The 15949-nt window shown below is 38.8% G+C and overlaps 1 protein-coding gene across 3 annotated transcripts in view; it reads left to right on the forward strand.

Moving 5' to 3' along the window:
• Positions 1-10043: 10043 nt before the first annotated feature.
• The window catches only part of LOC129399934 (putative bifunctional UDP-N-acetylglucosamine transferase and deubiquitinase ALG13), a 46464-nt gene continuing 40558 nt past the window's right edge, over positions 10044-15949 (forward strand). Inside the window, exons 1-5 of one of the 3 annotated variants that reach the window (XM_055121398.1) lie at positions 10044-10276; positions 10361-10742; positions 11211-11294; positions 13171-13221; positions 14476-14522. In XM_055121398.1, coding sequence (XP_054977373.1) covers positions 10602-10742; positions 11211-11294; positions 13171-13221; positions 14476-14522 — 323 coding nt within the window. In that variant the 5' untranslated portion in view covers positions 10044-10276; positions 10361-10601. Of the gene's footprint in view, positions 10743-11210; positions 11295-13170; positions 13222-14475; positions 14523-15949 lie in introns of all 3 variants that reach the window. The other 2 variants (XM_055121397.1, XM_055121399.1) reach the window with 2 other exon arrangements.

Genomic DNA, 15949 nt, shown 5'->3' on the forward strand with positions numbered 1-15949 from the left:
GACCCACCCGGGTTTAATTATAGGCATCCAGTATGGTCCCCTGAGCACCATCAGGAAGAGAGCCAGGAATAAGCCCTGAGCATAACTGGGTGTAGCCCAAACATACATGCACACAACAAATTAAAAAGTCTTGTAAGACTTTTTCACATCCCTTCAGAAATGGTACTAGGGATAGAACTATAATTCCCCAATTCTTTCACAATTATTATAAAGAAGAATTACGTCCCGAAGATAAGATCTGACCAAAGGCTCAGGAATGGGTAAGTAACAAGTTATTTTCCCAAAATCAGTGAACCAATTATAGACTTCATTCTGTTTTTAATAGAAACTATTTATTTTGTGTGACATCCGGCGATGCACAGGGGTCACTCCTGGCTCTGCACTCAGGAATTACTCCTGGCAGTGCTTAGAGGATCATCTGGGATGCTGGAAATCGAACCCGGGTTGGCCGCATGCAAGGCAAATGCCCTACCTGCTGTACTATCGCTCCAGCCCCAGTAGAAACCATTTAAAAGTACATTATTGTCCTTTGAGTTATCTGTTGTACTTGGAATACCTGTTGACAATTCTTTCAGAGAAAACTAATCGTGGAAACTTCTAAAACAGAAGTTGATTAAAATATAGATGACCCATGCTAGGGATTCTCATGGCTCTTGAGTATTTCAGACAAATTCTGAGATGCCATTTCTGGCTCCAGAATCCTCCTTATGCAACACATTATTTTAGAGCTTTGATTCTCAGAGTTTGAAAGTTTAAATTCAGTTTTATCAGTGTTTTTGAGATGTTTACATTGTTGACAACATTTTTAAAGTACAATATAATTCACCTATGAACCGTTTACTTAAATGCGCATTGATTGCATTTTTCCTTATAGAACCTTTTTTCCCACTTGGTCAGTTTTCTATAGAAACTATCTACAGAAGTGTTGATCTTAGTATGTTCAAATAGATTATATCATAACTTTTATTTCTTTTTTTAAAATTTTTTATTAGTGAATCACCATGAGATAATGTTACAGACTTACAAATTATCATGCTTGCGTTTCAGTCATACAATGCTAGAGTGCCCATCCCTCCACCAGTGCCCATTTTCCACCACCAGTGGTCCCAGCATCCCTCCCACCACCCCCACCCTGTCCCCTCCACCCTACCCCACCTCTGTGGCAGGGCATCCCTTTTGCTCTCTCTATCCTTGGTGTTGTGGTTTGCTATAGAGGTATTAAGCAGGCATCGTGTTCAGGCTATAGTCTGTTTTCAGCCCGCATCTCCCATATCTAGCAGGTCTACCTAATACCCTTTGCTTGGTGGTTCCTTTATCTGAGCTGCTTTTTCCCCCAGCACGTGAGGCCTTCTTTCAAGCTGTGGAGTAATCCTCCTGGTACTTATCTCTACTATTCTTGGGTGTTAGTCTCCCATTCTGTTACTTTATATTCCACAGATGAGTGCAATCTTTTATGTCAGTCCCTCTCTTTCTGACTCATTTCACTTAATATGATACTTTCCATGTTGATTCACCTATATGCACAACTTTTATTTCTTCTGAAATATTTGTTTTGGAGTTCTCTGGACAATACCTAAATTGGTTATATGTCTGGTTATACTAATTGTCTTGAGATCTCTCTTTGTCTTTTTCTTAGAAATTTATGTATTTCTATGGAAGTTCCTTTGAAGGAGGCCTGGACGAATTTTCTGTGATTTTCTGCCAATTATGCTGGTTGTTTAATGTGAGGGTGCAAGAATATGATCTCTACAGTGAGCTTATCATGCTTTGGGGCTCCAGGGCTTTACCCAATTATTCTTGGGGATCTTTTAGTGATTGGTGTAGAATCGGTATGCACCTTAACCATGTACTATCTTTAGTCCTAGAAATTATTTTGCTTCTTGTGTTGTACTTTTTGTTTAAGGTGAGCCCTCCTTCCCCCAACATTGGTGTGATTTAAGTTCTTCAATTTGGTGTCAGTATCCTCCAATAACTTTCTGAGAAAGGACAGTAAACTTAATCGCTCACATTTGAAAATACATTCTCTTCTGATACATTCTCTTCTCATATCAGTAGAATTCAAGGTTGAGAGTAATTTTTCCTCAAATATTGAATTGTATTGTTTTCTATAGGCTGGAGCGATAACACAGCGGTAGGGCATTTGCCTTGCACGCAGTGCACCCGGGTTCGATTCCTCTTGCCCCTCTTGGAGAGCCCGGCAAGCTACTGAGAGTATTTTGCCCGCACGGCGAAATACACCCGTGGTGTATTAGATATGCCAAAAAACAGTAACAAGTCTTAACAGTGGAGTTGTTACTGGTGCCCACTCGAGGAAATCGATGTGCAATGGGATGACAGTGACAGTGACAGTGACAGTGATCGTTTTCTATTTCATAGCTGTGTTGAAAAGTTTGTTGTAATTCATATGTGTGATCTTTTGTGTATGAGCTGCTTTTCCTCTGAAAATATTACACTGTCTATTACTTGTTTTTAGAAGTATTACCATTATGTGCATTTATGATCATCATTTTTTTTTTTGCTTTTTGGGTCACACCCGGCGATGCACAGGGGTTACTCCTGGCTCTGCACTCAGGAATTACCCCTGGCCGTGCTCAGGGGATCATATGGGATGCTGGGATTTGAACCCGGGTCGGCCGCGTGCAAGTCAAACACCATACCCGCTGTGCTATCGCTCCAGCCCCTGATCATCATTTTCGCTTTTATATTCTGCCTATTTCATGGACCCTTCCAATCTGTCCTGCTTTCAATTAAATGCTGTCCTGCTGTGCTAGAATTTTTTTCACATAGTAGCAGAAGTGTTTATTTTTTTCCTGGCCCTCCTGTTGGTTAAATCTTGTCTTTCCTGCACTGAACAACTAATTGAATGCTTTTTCTTTTCCATATCTGTTCTGTGAGCTCTTCAACTTAAATTCTATTCCTTTTGGTTTATTTTAGATTTGAATATAGCTAACGTCATATTTTTATGATCTTTGGTGAAAGTAGAACTTTTATTTATACACAGTAACAAAGCTGTTCATGGTCAGATTTCAATCATAAAATATTCCAACACCCATCCCTTTACTGGTGCACATTTCCCATGACCAGTGTTGCCAGTTTCCCTTCTGTCACACCCCAGCATGTCTATGTGGCAAGTGCTTTTCTCCACCTCCTCTTCATCCCCTCCTCTTCTTCCTTCTCCTCCTCCCCCTCCTCCTCCCTTCTCCTTTTCCTCTTCTTCCTCTTTCCCTCTTTCCTCTAGTACCCCCATTTGAGGTTTGCAGTAGAGATATCAAGAGGTTATGTTTGTTCCTTTACCTATTTTCAGCATACACTTCTTATCACTTTTCACTTTTAGTAATAGTCGTCCCTTCTCTATCCCAACTGCCTTCTCCCCAATATTTGAGTTAGGCTTCCAACTGTGTACCAATCCTCCTAGCCCTTGTTTTTTACTGTCCTTGGGTGTTGGTCTCATGTTACGATTTTTTTAATGTCCCACAAATGAGTGCAGTCACTCATATCTGTCCCTTTCCTTCTGACTCATTTCACTCAGCATGATACTCCCCATGTCCATCCATTTATAAGTAGAAGCAAATTTCACAACTTCATTTCTCCTAACAGCTGCATAGTATTCCATTATATAGATGCACCATATTGTCCTTAACCAGTCATCTGTTCTCGGGCACTTGGTTTGTTTTGAGATTCTGGCTTTTGTGAATAGAGCTACGATGAACATAGAGGTGCTGATGGCATTTCTGCTGTGTGTTTTTTTCGGCCTCTGGGATATATTCCAAGAAGTGGTATTGCTGGGTCGTATGGAAGTTCAGTTTCTAGTTTTTTAAGGAATATCCATGTTGTTTTCCAAAAAGCTTGGACCAGTTGGCATTCCCACCAACAATGAATGAAAGTCCCTTTCCGTATCGAGCACTGGTTGCTCTCGTTCTTTTTATTTTTAAACAAGGGACCCCATTCTGATTTTATTTTTTAAATTATTTTTTTCGGGGGGGGGTCACACCTAGCGATGCACAGAGGTTACTACTGGCTCATGCACGTAGGAATTGCTCCTGGTGGTGCTCGGGGGACCATATGGGGTGCTGGGAATCAAACCCAGGTTGGCCTCGTGCAAGGCAAATGCCCTACCTGCTGTACTATCACTCCAGTCCTGCTTTTTTTTTTCTTTTTGTGTGTGCCATTCTCTGTGGTGTGAGATGATATCTCATTGTTTTTATTTGCATCTCCCTGATGATTAGTGGTGTCGAGCATTTTTTTCATGTATCTTATTGTTGTGTTCTTCAGAACACAACAATATATATAACAAATATATAATCTCATTACTATCATCAAAATTGTGGGCTGGAGTGATAGCACAGTGTGTAGGACATTTGCCTTGCCCGCGGCCGACGCGGGTTCGATTCCTCTGCCCCCTCTTGGAGAGCCCGGCAAGCTACCAAGTGTATCTAGCCCACTCGGCAGAGTCTGGCAAGCTACCCGTGGTGTATTTGACATGCCAAAAACAGTAACAAGTCTCACAATGGAGACATTACTGGTGCCTGCTCTAGCAAATCGATGAGCAATGGGATAACAGTGACAGTGACCATCACAATCATGATATAGAACAATTCAGTTATTCTTTTGTGACTCTATTCCAGTGTTTCCCTGCAATCCTAACTTGTACTGGCTTATTTGTCTTTCTCCCTGTTGTTTACCTTTTCTAGTATGTCATATAAATACAATCATGTACATAGCCATTATAGGAAGTCATGCCTTATTGTGGTTTTAATTTGCATTTCCTGATAATGCTGTCCAGTATCATTTTATGTAGTTATTAGCCATTGCTATAACTTTGGCGAACTATGTTGGGAACTGTTTATTTTTATCTCAATTTTGTTTTGGAGTATTTTGGAAGGGAACCCTCCCAGTTGTTCCTGGGTTCAACAGTGCTAGTCTGGTGGTGCTTGAGAGGCTGTATAATGCTAGGAATTGAATCCAGCTTCCCGTGCTTGCCAAACATGTGCTGCAGCCCTTTGAGCTATCTTCCCAGCTCCTTTATAACTTGGATTTATATTTGCTTATTTTATTTCTAGTTGGTATGTTTAAGTCACCCATACCAGATGCACAAAATAAATTGGTGGATCCTAGACCACAAACTGAAGTTGACATTTAAAGTAATTTCATAATTTTCTGTCGCTCTTTCTACATATTAATTTTGTAGTATAAATAATGTCAAAATAATGGAAAAGTTTTCTCTCAGTTTTGATCAGAGGTGTAGATAGATACATACATATATACACGTATAAATATACATACACATATATGTGTGTATGTATGTATATATAACACATAAGATTTAAGTTTTGACTTTTATTTTTTCTCAGCATCTCTTTGGATGCCATGATTTATAACATTAATAAGAACATTTTAGCTATTGTTCCGTATACTTGCCGCCAATGTCATTCATTGTTATTCCACCGAGGCCTCAAGGCACCCTCTAATAACTCCGCATAGGTTAGATCCTTGGCAAAGCCATTTTATTTATTTTTTTGTAATTTTTTTAATGTTAAAATTTTACTGAATCACCGTGAGATAGTTACAAGCTTTCATTTCAACCTCACAAAGATCAAACACCCATTCCTCCACCAGTGCACATTCCCCACCACCAATATCCCAGGTATACCCCTCCTTTCCCACCCTCCCCCTGCCTCTAAGGCAGACAATGTTCCCCATACTCTCTCTCTACTTTTGGGCATTATAGCTTGTAACACAGACACTGAGAAGTCATCATGTATGGTCCATTATCTACTTTCGGCATGCATCTCACATCCCAACTGGCAAACCCATTTTATTTATTTATTTATTTTGTAATAAATTTATTTTTAATTAATGAATCACCATGAGGGTACAGTTACGGATTTATACACATTTGTGCTTATGCTTCCCTCATACAAAGTTCGGGAACCCATCCCTTCACCAGTGCCCATTCTCCACCACCAGTAAACCCAGCATCCCTCCCATCCTCCCCGATCCCATCTCCCCCCACCCCACCCTGTCACTGTGGCAGGGCATTCCCTTCTGTTCTCTCCCTCTAATTAGCTGTTGTGGTTTGCAGTAAAGGTGTTGAGTGGCCACTGTGCTCAGTCTGTAGCCCTCATTCAGCCCGCAACTCCCTTCTCCCGCATGTCCTTCGACTACATTATAGTTGGTGATCCCTTCTCTGAGTTGCCCTTTCCCCAGAATGTGAGGGCAGCCTCCAAGCCATGGAGTCAACCTCCTGGTACTTGTTTCTACAATTCTTGGGTGTTAGTCTCCCACTCTGTTATTCTATATGCCATAGATGAGTGCAATCTTTCTATGTCTGTCTCTCTCTTTCTGACTCATTTCACTCAGCATGAAACTTTTCATGCCGATCCACTTAAATAAAAAATTCATGACCTTTTTTCTAACAGCTGGCAAACCCATTTTAAAGAAGTAATTATTATAATGTGAGTAATCTGTTCATAATAATGTTAATGTTACTGTTTTGATGTACACAGTTACCTCACCTTATCCCCATCAAAATGCCCAAGACACTTCACCAGTATCATTATGTTCCATTCAGTTCACTGACCCATATATCCAGCTCCCAACTCTGTCTTGCCCATTCCCCTCTGACTTGGCATTCTCAGTTCTGTAATCGCATACACATATAAATAAATATGTATATGTATATATATTTGGCTCCAGCCACACGTGTGTGTGTGTGTGTGTGTGTGTCTGTCTGGAGGGTAGGGCATTTGCCTTCCACACAGCTGACCTGGGTTTGATTCCTCCATCCCTCTCGGAGAGCCCGGCAAGCTACCAAGAGTATCTAGCCCACACGGCAGAGCCTGGCAAGCTACCCCTGGCGTATTCAGTATGCCAAAAACAATAACAGTAAGTCTCACATGGAGATGTTACTGGTGCCTGCTCCATCAAATCCATGAGCAACGGGATGACAGTGATACAGTGACATTTTTTTTTTTGCTTTTTGGGTCACACCCAGCGATGCTCAGGGGTTACTCCTGGCTTTGCACTCAGGAATTACTCCTGGCGGTGCTTGGGGGACCATATGGGATGCCGGGGATTGAACCCGGGTCGGCCCCGTGCAAGGCAAACGCCCTACCCGCTGTGCTATTGCTCCGGCCCCAGTGATATAATAACTTTTAACTTGAATGTTTGAGGTGTAATTTGAGTACAAAGTCTTTTAGTTAGGTATATGATGGAAATTCACCTCAGTCTGGCTTGTATCATAATATATAATAGTATTATTAACAAAGAAAATGTTTTAAATTTTAGTAAAGTTATCTTAATAAATTTTTATTACATATAAGAACACTGCCTAATTCAAAAGTCCCAAAGATTTTGTTTTTATATGGCCACATATTACCTGAATTGCAAACCATAACACCCAAAAGGAGAGAGAGTAAAAGGGAATGTGCCTGCCACAGAGAGCAGGGGTTGGGGGGTAGAGTGGGGGTAGTGGGAGGGATACTGGGAACATTGGTAGTGGGGAATGGGCACTGGTTGAGGGATGGTTACTTGACTATTGTATGACTGAAATGTAATCACGAAAATGTGTAAGTCTGTAATTCTATCTCAAGTTGTTTCATAAAAAAAAATTTTAAGGTTCTATTCTATATTTAGGCATTTGATCCATAAATATTGTACAAGACGTGAAATATAGAAAATGTTTTTTGCAGACGGATATCAGTTGTACCAGTACCATTTGATTAAAGTGCTGTCTCTGTCTCTGAAAAATTGAACAGCTATTGCACATTTGTCAAGAATCTGTTTATTGTTTTAATGTTGTTTTTTTCCTGTGGACTTCCTGTGTGTGTTTCCTTTTCATCTTCGAATTTTTAATATTTCCTGCTCTTCTCTCCACCATTTTCCCTTCTCTGTTCTTTTCCCCAAAATGAAATAATATAGATTGCTATTGTTTTATGTATTTTATTTTTAACATGTATATAACTATAAATATGAAGAATTTGTATTTTTCTCTTAACTGTAATGGGTTCCCAAAAATGAATTAATTTTTTCATTCTAACTCTGAATTTTTCTTAGTGATTTTGTGACCTAAAAGAATCATGATATTGCCTTGTCTTAAATTTTGTTTTAGTACTTTTGCAAAAGAAATAATTTTCTCAGTATTATTTTTCTTTAAAAAGCTAGTTAAGGGTCTGGAGATACTGTCTTGCATGCAGCCAACCTGTGCTAGATAGATCCCTAGCATTCCATATGTTCCTCTGTGCCTGCCAGGAATAATTCCTGAGGCAGTTACGAGTAAGCCCTAGCTGGATATATTGCCAAAACAACAAAACTGTTTAGGGTAACTTCAAATTGGCATGCTAAAGAAATAAAAGATATGTTTTTGTGTTGGAGAGATTGTATAGCGGGTGAGTGTTTGCATTGCACATCCTTGATGCTGGTTCGATCCCTGGCACCCCATATAGTCCTCTTAGCCTGGCCTATGTAGTGATTCCTAAGAGCAGAGCTAGTAGTAATCCCTGAGCACCTCTGGATGTGCTTATCCAGAAACAAAAACAAACCCAAAATGAAAAAGAAGAAAATAAAGGAAAAATACAGGTTTTTTGTCTTTCACATTTTAGTTTTCTAAGTTATAAAATTGATATTATTGATACTTTTAGTAATAGTCACGATTATGACTAGTACTGGATTCATAAATACAACAAAAGCATTTCTCAAAAGAGCTTAATTTTGCACCTTTCCAAAGCCAGGTTTTGATCTCTTTAACACTTAAAGAGAGAAATTGGATTCTTCCATTTAAGCAACAATGAAACATTGGATAGTGAAGTAATAGGAAACGAGTCTTTGAGCCTTACAGAACAGTGTCATGTTTTCTTGCTTTGGTTTTGTTAGAATCATAAGTAGTTTTCTGGCAAAGTGCTGTGAAGATATATTAAAACTTTCTATATACCTCTAATGCTGTGCCACAGAGTATAAAATGTAATGTATTAGAAAGTGTGTTGGCATGGTAGGACTCTCATGCTGCTTCAGTTTGAAATTTCAGTTTCAGTTTTTAAGAAACACTATTCTCTTTTGTTAATGTAATGATACACAATGGACTGGAGCCATAGCACAGTAGGTAAGGTGTTTGCCTTGCATGCGGCTGACCCGGGTTTGATTCTTCTATCCCTCTTAGAGCCCAGCAAGCTACCGAGAGTGTCTCGCCCGCACGGTAGATCCTAGCAAGCTACCCGTGGCGTATTCAGTATGCCAAAAACAGTAACAACAAGTCTCATAATGGAGAAATTACTGGTGCCCACTCAAGCAAATCGATGAAAAATGCGATGACAGTGTTACAGTGCTAAGTAATACACAGTAGTTTGAAGAAATTAGTAAAAAATTATATTAGTGTTTCTTACCATAGCTTTGGATTTAGCTTACTAAATCCAAAACTAATGGATTTAGTTTTGTGATTCTAACAGAGGACTGTCTATCTTGGAGAACAAAATAAAAAGAGTACTTAAAATCCCATACCTGAAATACCAGTTAACAGGCTTAGTACTTTGAATTGTGATCTCAGTTCCTACAGATACAGAATCAAGGGATATTCTTTGGGTCATACCTGGCGATGCACAGGGGTTACTCCTGGCTCTGCACTCAGGAATTACCCCTGGCCGTGCTCAGGGGACCATATGGGATGCTGGGATTTGAACCCGGGTCGGTTGCGTGCAAGGCAAACACCCTACCTGCTGTGCTATCTCTCCAGCCCCAAATCAAGGGATATTCTTTCCAGGTTTTTAATTTTGTTTCCCAGTTGAGGGATGTTTTTTGTACTTCCTTTCCCGAGGGGGAGCCACCCATGCAGTGTTCAGGGAACTCTTGGATTACTTCCAGCCATACTCTGTGTGGGCCAGACAAGTTCAGTGCTCATTTTCCCCTCCTGCCCAGCAATGCTGAGGGGAAAATGTGGTGCCAGGTATCTAACCCAGGCCCTCTGCTTGCCACACTTGTGTTCCAGCCCTTTGATCTGTCTACCCAGCCCTCTTAAGAGACTTGTCATGCAAACACTTACCCTGAAATTAGATTCACAATCCCCTCTTCCATTTTCATGAAATTATTTATGAAAGGAGCTGGGAATTTGGTGAAAATTCAGGCAGAGATTTTAAAGCAAGATGGATCAAACACACCTGAACCTTATTGCGGTCCCTTTGCAGCCTCGTGCAGCAGTTGGCTCTGAGTTCAGCTGCCGATTTGCCTGTATTATCCTCAACCTTAGGCTGATTGGGTTAATCCTGCCTTTCTCTAAAGAGGTAGCTCTGTAAATTCACCTCTCCCTCATATCTCTTTTTTTAGGTCAATTCTCTATTCCTAGGAGTATCGGCTCTTCCTCTTATTTTTGCAGGACTCCGACTTGACCTGGCCAGGATAGCCCCTTGCTTCTGTTCCTGAGACGTGTGCCAAGATTGCGCTGCGCTGACTGCCGACTGCCTTCTCCTGCCTAGGCTTTGGGCTGTTCTCCGGATATCTTCATAAGCAAGCCCTTGTCACTGCTACCCATTCCTACCTGTACCCTCTTGTTTCTGTTCTTATTACTACACTTGTGTGCCTTTCTCTCCCTTCCCATTTCTACTCCTGTGTGCACAATGCATAAAGGCTGGAAAAAATACTGCGGCCAGAAGTCTCTGAGTGAGGCATCAATGGATGAATATTTGGGACGCTTAGGGCTGTTTCGAAAGCTGACTGCCAAGGATGCCTCTTGTCTTTTCCGGGCTATTTCTGAGCAGGTAAAATGTAAACAAATGTATTTTCCTATGATAATTTTCAGTTTGAGTTGTGGCATGGAACTATAAGTTGAATATATCTAGCCCGTTCAGAACAACAACAAAATTACTGTTTTCTTACCTGGTGAAAATATTTGGAAATGAATTCAAAATACCAGTTCTAAGATAGCATCATATCTTCATTATCTTCTCTTTTCCTAAATGCCACTTTGGAATGTGAGAGATCAGATAATGACTTAATAACTTTTATATATAGATTATAAGGAGCTACTGCTTTCTCTAAGGATTAGAAATAGTTGAGGCATGATAGAGTTCTCTTCCCATTTCAAGATGATGAAAACAAATCGTATTAATGTTGGGGCTTAATTTCTCAATTTCTACATATGTTCTACATGAGGGAACATTAAGTGTCCAGTAGCTGCTCTTTCAAATGACTACTGAATGTGAATGTGTTGCTGTTTCTTGTTTTAGTTGTTTCTCAGCCAGGTCCATCATTTGGAAATCAGAAAGGCTTGTGTCTCATATATGAGGGAAAATCAAAAAGATTTTGAATCTGTAAGTAAACTACATACTCAGTAGTTACCGGTAGATTAAGTATTAGGTGGGGAATTAATTTTGAGGCCTACATTTTACTGTGCTTTTTCCTCTCAAATCTGTATTTTTCATTTCTTTATCTTGCTAGTATGCTTCTAGACCCGCTCCTTGAACTGGTTTGTTCTGTACTAGGAAAATTAACAAAACAGTTTTCTTCTCATACTTTCCGTGATAAAATACAAATCCCAGAAGTTTTGACTGCTGATTTTAAACTTACCCATGCCACTGTTTTCTTGAACAATTAATCACAATTTGTGAAAGGTGTGACTTTGTCAATACTATGTATGTTCAGTATGCACAAATTGGAGCCCCTTTTGTATTCTTCTAAATTCCGTGAACAGTGATATTTAGCTAACCAACTTAAAAAATTATATAAAATTTCCAAGCGTCTTATTTTATATGGCAACATATGGTAATCAAAGCCTTGCCACTAATTATTGACTTCAAACCAATTTTTAGCAAAAAATTTATACCTTAAAGTATTTAAAATATTTTTTAATGAAATAAGGTTTAATCGGGGTCTGATTTTAAGTGTGCCCATTAGTATTTTTTTTAAATTTTTCCCCTCTGCTATCCATTCCAGTACCATTTTGTTTTCTTCTAATTGTGTTATGAGTATTTGGCTGATGTTTGAGGTTTAATCTTAATTTTCTCAACAGGTTTCAGTGATTATCTGAAACTGACAGCTTCTAGCTTCTTGACTTTAAGGCTTATTAACTTGAAGCTAATATAACACCTGGGGAAAGGAGTATGACGCAATTTCATTTACTTCAAATACAATATGGTTTAAAGGCATATTGCATCTCAAGTATTTTCCAGTATATAGATCACCTGGAGATTGTTTAAGATCCTGAGTCAGGTTTGAGTTGGGTCCAGGATTCCTGTATAAACTCCCAGGTGGTTTTTGCTGTTCTTGGGCTACATTTTAAGGAACAAAGATGTGTGTAAAACTTTGTAAATGAATCATATAATCAAATAATAATTATTCTTAATGAAGGAAACTAGCCCACCCCTAAATCAAATCATTCTATATGATTTGCTTTAGATGAACATTAGAAACTTGATTCCCCTGTAGTAACAAATATTTGTGCAACTATAAAGGGGCATAAGGAAATACACGAGAGTTGTGGGTATATTCAGTATCACAGCCGTCAGAATAGTGTCATAGGTGCATTCATGTCAAAAATTGGTTCTATATAAATATGTGCTTTGTGTCAGTCATAACTCAAGCTGTTGAAAGAAGTGATTGAGAAAAATTAAAAAGTGGGCTTTTGTGAAAATTCACATGAAATTAGATATATTCCTTGCATTTAATTTTATTTTTATTGAAGTACATATACTTTACATACATTAAAATTCACCATTTTAAGTTTATTGTTTTTAGTTTTGTCCAGCAATGATATAATTATAGAATTGCCATTATGATCAGGAAACTGAATATTTTTATCACCCCAAAAAGTTTGCTTATGTCCTGGGAGTTTTGAAATGAATGAAATTCTATTTAAAGTTCCTCAGTTGCACTTTATAAATTTTGGTCTCAAAATATTAAATCCTGATAATTATTGGGCTGAAGTTATGAGAATTCTCAAGCTGGCAATTCAGAAGAAAGTCAGTCATTTTGTGATGAAATATCTACTGTGGATAAAAAGTTTCCTAAGGTACTTTATAATGTAGCTTTTCTCTACAACTTGTGTACGTGCAAATCTTAAAGTTCTGTGTGAAGTAATTTAATACCATTGTTGAGCCGAACAGAAAAACTCATTGGTAGATATATTGCACAGTATAATAGTATTTTAGTAGAACTATCTGTTTAAAATAAGTTTGTTTTATTTTTAAGTATGTAGAGGGATCTTTCGAGAAATACCTGGAACGGTTGGGAGATCCCAAGGTAAGATAAAAGGGTGTTACTATTGCAAGTAGCATAAGTATTCTTTAAGCCGTTTTGCTTTAGCTAGACTTTATATATTTTCATAAGTAGCCAGCTGTGTTGACTCAAACCTTGAAAAATTCTAAAGACTTGTAATCAATCTATTGTGGAATACTAAGAATTATCTTAGGGGCTGGAGTGATAGCATAGCAGGTAGGACGTTTGCCCTGCACACGGCCGACCCGGATTCAATTCCCAGCGTCTTATATGGTCCCCTGAGCCTCCCCAGGAGTAATTCCTGAGTGCAGAGCCAGGAGTAACTCCCATACATTGCCAATCGTTACCCAAAAAGCAAAAAAAAAAGCAGTCTTACCCAACAACTAGTAAAAGAATATAAACTGTGAACTACTCAAGCCTAGACCATTTGCTTTAATGGGGAGGAGGGCAGTAGTGTCTGTAACTGGGAGTTGTTACATTATTTTTTATATTATTTATTTATTTATTTTGCTTTTGCTTTTTCGGGTCACATCCAGCGATGCACAGGGGTTACTCCTGGCTCTGCACTCAGGAACCAATGCTGGCAGTGCTCAGGGCACCATATGGGATGCTGGGAATCGAACCCGGGTCGGTCGCATGCAAAGCAAATGCCCTACCTGCTGTGCTATTACTCCAGCTCCCTTTTATTTATATTTTTTATATTATTTAATAACTATCCTTTTATGTGGGATTGAGCCCTATTCATGTATTAAAATTAATTTATTTGTATTGTTAACTTCATAGTTATAAACTTAAAACACATTTACTAAATAATGCTTACTTTTTATTCTTACTGAAATTCCATTTTGAACATGCTATTTAAATCTCCTATATATTATGACCTTTTTATTTAATGACTAAGAAGATCTTTATTAGGCCCTTTATTTTCAGAATAAGTATCACACTATCCCAGGTCTCATAGAATGTTCCACAAATTCTTCATCTGAAATAGTAATAAGCATCTGAAAAAGCAGTTGTTGAACTTGTAAAACCTTCCTCTTACCTACAGAATATTTTTACAAAAAGCTTATATTATGGAGGGTTATTATCAAGAGTGGATGTTGGGTATTATAATATGCCTGTCAAGTTGACAGGGGGGTGGAGAGGGAATATGGGAACACTGGTGGAGGGAAGTTGACACTGGTGGTGGGATTGTGTTAATGCCTAAGACTCAACTATCAACAACTTTGTAAATAACAGTTCTTTAAATAAAAAACCCTTAACATTATTTATGTTTAGGAAAGTGCTGGTCAGCTGGAAATAAGAGCTCTTTCGCTCATTTATAAGTAAGTTGAATTTTTAAGTGTTTGTGTGTATAAGGTCATTAACTAGTCCCTTTAGATTGGGAAAATTTGAGATTTGCTGCATAGAATAAAGAGATTCAAATAGTGTAATTTTGGGTTGAGAACCTCTAGTATTTGTGTCCTTTTGAAAGAATAAGGGATTTCCAGAACCACTAGTATCATTGTTGTAGGAAATCTGAACTTAGAATTCTTGTTTTGCTTTTATTGGCCACACCTGGCAGTGCTCAGGAGTTGCTCCAGGCTCTGGACTCAGGAACTACTCCAGGTGATGCTTGGGGGACTTTATGGGATGCTGGTGATCAAACCAGAGTTGGCCCCCATGCAAGGCAAGCGCCCTACCCTCTGTAGTATCAATTTGGCCCACAGTTCTTGTTTATTTAATCTGCTGCCTCCTTAGTAGGACAATATTGCTTCTAACAGAGGAGAAACTGATTCTGGAGGACCAAAAGCATATTAGAAATTACAGTGGTTTGTAGGGCTTCAATGTGTCACAGTATAAAAGAGATAAGTAATATGATTTTGTCTTGCTGAAATTTTATAGGGAAATTCATAAAAGTCTGAAAACATGTCTTGAGGGAGGCCATAAAGGGGAACGGAATATGAGAAACACTGCTCAACTGCTCTGTTATTTGATCATTAAGGATACAAAAGTGCTATTTCTAAGATACAGTTTCAAAAAAATAATTATATAATGTTAAAAGCTATGGAAATCTACTTGAAAAATTTGATCTTTATGAGACTTGACAATTCTTTGTAATGTGAAATGTATATTGTAGGTTGTCAAACATAATTTGGCTTGCTGCTCCCCTTTTCAGAAAGTAGTGGCCCCTGGACATACACCTTCTTTTCTTTATCGAATCACCGAAGATACAGTTATATAAAACTTTCATGTTTGAGTTGCAGTCATAGACAAGGATCGAACACCATCCCTCCACCGGTGCCATTCTCCACCATCAAAGTCCCCACTATACCCCCCCTTTCTAATCCTCTCCCTGCCTCTATGGCAGACGATTTCTCCCATACTCTCTCTCTACTTTGGGGCATTTTGGTTTGCAATACAGATAATGAGAGGCCATCATGTTTGTTCCTTTATCTACTTTCAGCACACATCTTCCATTCTGATCATCCTTGGCTTAGGGATTCCTTCTCTATTCCAGTTGTCTTCTCCCCCAGCGTCATGAGACAGGCTTCCAACTATGGAGCAATATTCCTGGCCCATGAATCTACTGTCCTTGGGTGTCAGTCTCATATTATGTTATATTATATTCCACAAATGAGTGCAGTCATTCTATGTCCCTTTCTTTCTCATTTGACTTAGCATGATACTCTCTCCATGGCCATCCACTTAGAAGCAAATTTCATAACTTCATCTTTAATAACAGCTGCATAGTATATTGTATAGATGTACA

This window comes from Sorex araneus, chromosome X (genome assembly GCF_027595985.1).
Source record: "Sorex araneus isolate mSorAra2 chromosome X, mSorAra2.pri, whole genome shotgun sequence".
Classification (NCBI taxonomy): Eukaryota; Metazoa; Chordata; class Mammalia; order Eulipotyphla; family Soricidae; genus Sorex; species Sorex araneus.